The sequence below is a fragment of the Martes martes genome (assembly GCF_963455335.1).
Source record: "Martes martes genome assembly, chromosome: 12".
NCBI lineage: Eukaryota > Metazoa > Chordata > Mammalia > Carnivora > Mustelidae > Martes > Martes martes.
In genome coordinates, this window is record NC_137900.1 from 74,708,451 (window position 1) to 74,715,379 (window position 6,929).

At 39.4% G+C, this 6,929-nt stretch overlaps 1 protein-coding gene across 1 annotated transcript; it reads left to right on the forward strand.

The window, feature by feature from the left end:
- Positions 1–411: 411 nt before the first annotated feature.
- On the forward strand, positions 412–2,164 carry LOC308353766 (protein SET-like; the record flags this gene model as incomplete). The annotated part of the gene is made up of 1 exon (XM_080820788.1): positions 412–2,164. The coding sequence occupies one exon, from the start codon at positions 412–414 to the stop codon at positions 1,276–1,278; it is 867 nt and encodes a 288-aa protein (XP_080676914.1). The 3' UTR covers positions 1,279–2,164.
- Positions 2,165–6,929: the final 4,765 nt, after the last annotated feature.

Consider the following 6,929-nt stretch of genomic DNA (forward strand, 5'->3'; position numbering starts at 1 on the left):
GTCATTTTTTTAAAGATTTTATTTATTTGACAGACAGAGATCACAAGTAGGCAGAGAGGCAGATAGAGAGAGAGGAAGGGAAGCAGGCTCCCCGCTGAGCAGAGAGCCCGATGCGGGGCTCAATCCCAGGACCTGGGAGGCATGACCTGAGCCGAAGGCAGCAGCTTTAACCTACTGAACCACCCAGGTGCCCCTGGAATGGTTGTTTTTCAACCATTTATTGATTTGTGGATATGTAGGTGTAACTTTTGTTTACATAATTTAAATCAACTTTTGAACCAAGCAAGTCAATGTAGGTATGAAAAAAGTATGCTCAGTTTGATTGGAAAGACCTTATAAAAGTCTTATAGCCAGAGCAATCAGAGCTTCCAGACGTGCTTCTCTCCCGGTTTCCTGGAGTTTCCTCGCAGCATGGCCCCCAAACGCCAGTTTTTGCTCCCGCCTCAAACGAAGAAAGCGAGACTGCCTCCTGCCCCCAAGCCAGGGCAGACGTCCACATCTCAGCACTTGCATAAGGGAGAAAAAGAACAGCAAGAAGCAATTGAACATATTGATGAAGTACAAAATGAAATAGACAGACTTAATGAACAAGCCAGTGAGGAGATTTTGAAAGTAGAACAGAAATATAACAAACTCCGCCAACCATTTTTTCAGAAGAGGTCGGAATTGATCGCCAAAATCCCCACTTTTTGGGTAACAACATTTGTCAACCATCCACAAGTGTCTGTACTGCTTGGGGAGGAAGATGAAGAGGCGCTGCATTATTTGACAAGAGTTGAAGTGACAGAATTTGAAGATATTAAATCAGGTTACAGAATAGATTTTTATTTTGATGAAAACCCTTACTTCGAAAATAAAGTTCTCTCCAAAGAATTTCATCTGAATGAGAGTGGTGATCCATCTTCAAAGTCCACTGAAATCAAATGGAAATCTGGAAAGGATTTGACGAAACGTTCAAGTCAAACACAGAATAAAGCCAGCAGGAAGAGACAGCATGAGGAACCAGAGAGCTTCTTCACCTGGTTCACTGACCATTCTGATGCAGGCGCAGATGAGTTAGGAGAGGTCATCAAAGATGATATTTGGCCAAATCCATTACAGTACTACTTGGTTCCCGATATGGATGATGAAGAAGGGGAAGGAGAAGAAGATGATGATGATGAAGAAGAAGAAGGATTGGAAGATATTGATGAAGAAGGAGATGAGGATGAAGGTGAAGAAGATGAAGATGATGATGAGGGGGAGGAAGGAGAGGAGGATGAAGGAGAAGATGACTGATGGAACACTGATGGATTCCAACCTTCCTTTTTTAATTTTCTTCAGTCCCTGGGAGCAAGTTGCCGTCTATTTTTTTTTTCCTTTTTCTTTTTCTTTTCTCCTCTCGTGCTCATTCGCCCTGTTTTTTGAAGTCTCCTTTTTCTCTCCCTTTATACCATGGTTCTCAGCTTATTTTGGGGGGAAATACCTTGAGCAGAATACAGTGGGAAAAGAATCTCTACCCCTTTTTGTTCCAAATTCATTTTTGTCCCTTCCTGTCTCAACAAAAACAAAAACTTTATGGAATCAACACCACCGTGCTCTGTGGGAAAAAAGAAAAACCTTCTGCTCCCTTAGCTCTGCTGGAAGCTGGAGGGTGCTAGGCCCCTGTGTAGTAGTGCATAGAATTCTAGCTTTTTTCCTCCTTTCTCTGTATATTGGGCTCAGAGATTACACTGTGTCTCTATGTGAATATGGACAGTTAGCATTTACCAACATGTACCTGTCTACTTTCTCTTGTTTAAAAAAAAGAAAAAAAAAACTTAAAAAAATGGGGTTATAGAAGGTCAGCAAAGGGTGGGTTTGAGATGTTTGGGTGGGTTAAGTGGGCATTTTGACAACATGGCTTCTCCTTTGGCATGTTTAATTGTGATGTTTAACGGACATCCTTGCAGTTTAAGATGACACTTTTAAAATAAAACTCTCTCCTAATGATGACTTGAGCCCTGCCACTCGATGGGAGAATCAGCAGAACTTGTAGGATCTTATTTGGAATTGACATTCTCTATTGTAATTTTGTTCCTGTTTATTTTTAAATTTTCTTTTTGTTTCACTGGAAAGGAAAGATGATGCTCAGTTTTAAACGTTAAAAGTGTACAAGTTGCTTTGTTACAATAAAACTAAATGTGTACACACACACACACACACCAAAAAAAAAAGTCTTATAGCCAGAAATTATAATGAGGTTTTCTCTCATTTCAGGTAAATGGAGAGTGAAGATACATTCTTTTTTTTTTTTTGGAAATTTATCAACATTTCCTTTATTTTTTAATACATGATAAATTGTTGTGACTGCTTTATGTATTTGAAAAGAACATATGTTCTGTTTGTTGGATACAAAGTCCTGTAACAATTTATTTATTTATTAAATAAATTAAATTTATTTATTAAATTTATTATTTAACAAATAACATATTATATATTATTAATTTATATTATATATTATATATATTATATATATCATTAATTTATATAACATATATATGTTATATATGTTATATATTTATATAAACATATATATGTTATATAAATTAATAATATAACATACTGTTTGTTTATTATTTATATATATTTATATTATATATAACTCATATTTATTATAATAAATTATTATTATGTATAATATAATATTATTATTTGTTTCAGGGGTACAGGTCTGTGATTCATCAGTCTTGCACATTTCACAATGCTCATCATAGCACATACCCTCCCCAATGTCTATCACCCAGCCACCCCATCCCTCCCACCCCCCTCCATTCCAGCAACCCTCAGTTTGTCTGCTGAGATTAAGAGTCTCTTATGGTTTGTCTTCCTCTCTGGTTTCACCTTATTTCATTTTTTCCTCTCTTCCCCTATGATCTTCTGCCTTGTTTCTCAAATTCCACATATCAGTGAGATCATATGATAATCGTCTTTCTCTGATTATTTCACTTAGCATAATACCCTCTAGTTCCATCCACATCATTGCAAATGGCAAGATTTCCTTTTTTGATGGCTGCTTAATAAATATGTGTGTGTGTGTATGTGTGTGTGTGTGTGTGTAAATCACATATACCATATCTTCTTTATGCATTCATCTGTCGATGAACACCTAGCCTCTTTCCATAGTTTGGCTATTGTGGGTGCACGTGCTCCTTCAGATCACTACATTTGTATCTCTGGGGTCAATTGCTGGGTTATAGGGTAGCTCTATTTTCAACTTTTTGAGGAGCCTTCATTCTGTTTTCCAGAGTGGCTGTACCAGTTTGCATTCCCACCAACAGTGCAGGATGGTTCCACCTTCTCCACATCCTCGCCAACATTTGCTGTTTCCTTGAACATACACGCTCACTGGCCTAGGACTTGTGGTCAGATTGATCAGTAGTCATCCAGCATGGTGGTACAAATGTCAGCTATCTGGGAGTATGAATTATGACACCCCACTGCTCTAGTTGGACAGTGTAGATCTACTAGGCTAAAATCCATGGTTGTAGTAGTTTCTTATTTTTACTGTTTCACCATTGGATATATAGAAAAACCCAATCAACTCCAAATTATTTTACCCAGTTTATTCAACTTGTTCATCAGTTGGAAAATATTTATTGAACACTAGTTACATAAAGACACTATAAGAATACAAAGAATTACAAGGCATGGCCTTAGTGGTTTTTTTATAAACTTTTTTTTTCATAGCAGTTTCAGTTCATAGCAAGACTGAGGGGAAGGTACAGAGATTTCCCATATGCCCCCTCCCCCACACGTACAGTTCCCCCTATTATCAATATGCCCCACCAGAGTGGTAGGTACATTTGCTATAATTAATGAACATACACTGACACATCATAATCACTCCAAATCCATAGTTTATATTAGTGTTCATTCTTGGTGTTGTATGTTTTGTTTGGACAAATGTATAATGACATGGATCTGTCAATATAGTGTCATACAAAGTACGTTTACTGCCTTAAACATTCTCTGTGTTCTGCCTTTTCATCCCTCCCTCTAACCCCTGGCAACCACTGATCTTTTTACTGTCTCCATAGTTTTGCCTTTTCCAGAATATTATATAGTTGGAGTCATACAGTATGCAGCCTTTTCAGACTAGTATTTTCACTTATGATATGCATTTAAGCTTCTTCTGTATCTCTTAATGGCCTGGAAGCTCATTTCTTTGTAGTGCTAATACTCCATTGTCTAGAGGTACCACAATTTATCCATTTACCTGTTGAAGGAGAGCTTGGTCCTTCCAGGTTTTGGCAAGTATGAATAAAGCCGCTGTAAACATCTATGTGCAGGTTTTTGTGCAGACTTAAATTTTTAACTCCTTTGGGTAAAGGACAAATTGCACAAGGAGTGCAATTACTGGATTATATGGTAAGACACTGTTTAGTTTTTTAGTTTTTTTTTTTTTAAGTAATCTCTATAAACCAACATGGGACATGAACTCTTAATCCCGAGATCAAGAGTTGTGTACCCTACCAACTGAGCCAGCCAGCCAGAGTATGTTAAGTTTTATAACAAAATGCCAAACATCTTCCAAAATGACAGTACCATTTTACATTTCCACTAGCAATGAATGAGGGCCCCTGTTTCTCCACATCTCTGTTAGCATTTGGTATTGGCAGTTTTCTAGATTTTGGCTATTCTAGTAGGTATACAGTGATAGCTCATTGTTTTAATTTGCATTTCCCTGAAGACATATGATGTGAAGCATCTTTTGATATGCTAATTTTCCATCTATATACTTTCTTTGGTGAGGTGTCAAGATCTTTGGCCCATATTTTATCTTTTTTAAAAAGATTTTATTTATTTATTTGGGAAAGAGCATGAGCAGGGTGAAGGGCATAAGGAGATGGAGAAGCAAACTCCCCACTGAGCAGGGAGCCCGAATTGGGGTTCAATCCTAGGACCCTGGGATCATGACTTGAGCCCAAGGCAAATACTTAACGACTGAGCCACCCAGGTGCCCCTTTGGCCCACTTTTTAATAATGTTATTTGTTTTCTCACTGTTGAGTTTCAAGAGTTCTTTGTATATATTGGATAACAGTCCTTGACCAGATGTATCTTTCACAAATATTTTCTCTCAGTTTGTGGCTTGTCTTTCCCTTCTTTTGGCCTTGTTTTTCACAGAACAGAAGTATGTTTTCATTTTTTTTTTAAGATTTTATTTTTTGAGAGAGAGCGAGAGTGAGAGAGCACAAGCAGGGGGAGCAGCAGAGGGAGAGGGAGAAGCAGGCTCCCCGCCGAGCAGGAAGCCCAGTTCAGGGCTCTGTCCCAGGACCCTGGGATCATGACCTGAGATGAGGGCAGCTGCTTAACGGCTAGAGCCACCCAGGTGCCCCTCTTACTTGGACTCTTAAAACTGTCTCATAATGGTGGTCCTGAAATCTCCCAACTCATTCTTTTAGTAGAGTAATTGTTCTGATGTGCATATTTGAAGGTGTCACTTTACTACTTAAATTTTCACACTGGCTTTCCATTGCTCCTAGGATAAAGAGCAACTTCTTCAACATGGAAGAAACTGACCTCTCACAATCTAGCTTCTTCCAATTTCATGCCCTGCACTCCTAATCCCCACTCCCAGGCATATGGGCTGTCTTTTATTTTTTTTTTAAGATTTATTTACTGACAGAGAGAGAGAGAGAGAGAGAGAGATCACAAGTAGGCAGAGAGACAGGCAGAGAGAGAAGGGAAGCAGGCTCCCTGCTGAGCAGAGAGCCCGATGCGGGACTTGATCCCAGAACCCTGAGATCATGACCTGAGCCGGAGGCAGGGGCTTAACCCACTGAGCCACCCAGGCGCCCCGGCTGTCTTTTATTTCTTGAAAAACTTCTGTTCTTTTCTTGCCTCTGCCTCTTTTCCCTTCTGGGTATTTACTTCACAACTCTCTTATTCCCAAACTCCCTCACACCCTTCAAGTCATCTTCTATTTGTCCTTTGAGTCAGTTTACATGTCCTGGAATTGATTCTGACGATTGACTCTGACACTAGTAATTTCAGCTTGGTGACTCTCTTATGTGTTTGCATTAATTCTCTCACTCTCCTATCTATATCTATATATGTATGCTATATGTCATATATGTCTCTCCCTTGTTTCATTCTCTTAAAAGAATTTGTTATATCTTAAAGTTTATTGTCTGTCATCCTGCACTAAAATATATGTTCCCTGAGATCAACAATCTTGTCTACCAGGGCTCCTGGGTGGCTCAATTGGTTGAGTGTCTGCCTTCGGCTCAGTCCCACCCAGGGCTCTGGTATGAAGCCCCACATCTGGCTCCCTGCTCAGCGGTGGGGGGAGGGGGTCTGCTTCTTCCTCTCCCTCTGTCTGCTCTTCTGCCTGCTTGTGCTGTCAAATAAATGGATAAATAAAACAGTAAAAAAAAAAAAATCTTATCTGCCTTACTCTCACCACTATGTCCTCAGAGCCTCCAACAGTGCCTAGCTCATATTAGAGACTCAATGAATACATACTGACTGAATGGTAGAAGCACATTTTTGAGGCAAAATTCTCCGTGCAGTTGTAGAGTTCCATGCAATATCTGGGACATAATTATACCAACAAGTTATTTGTTTTTGTCAGAAATTAAAATTTGAGAGGTGCCTGGGTGGCTCAGTGGGTTAAAGCCTCTGCTTTCGGCTCAGGTCATGATCCCAGTGTCCTGGCATCGAGCCCCGCATTGGGCTCTCTGCTCAGCGGGGAGCCTGCTTCCACCTCTCTCTCTCTCTCTGCCTGCTTGTGATCTCTACCTGCCAAGTAAATAAAGTCTTTAAAAAAAAAAAAGAAATTAAAATTTGAGTGACCTGTGTTTGTTCTGGCAACCTTATACCCCGAACACATTTAGCAATATCTGGAGACATTTTTGACTGTCATAACTGGCTTGGTGGTACTACTGGTACCTGGTGTGTAGAAGGA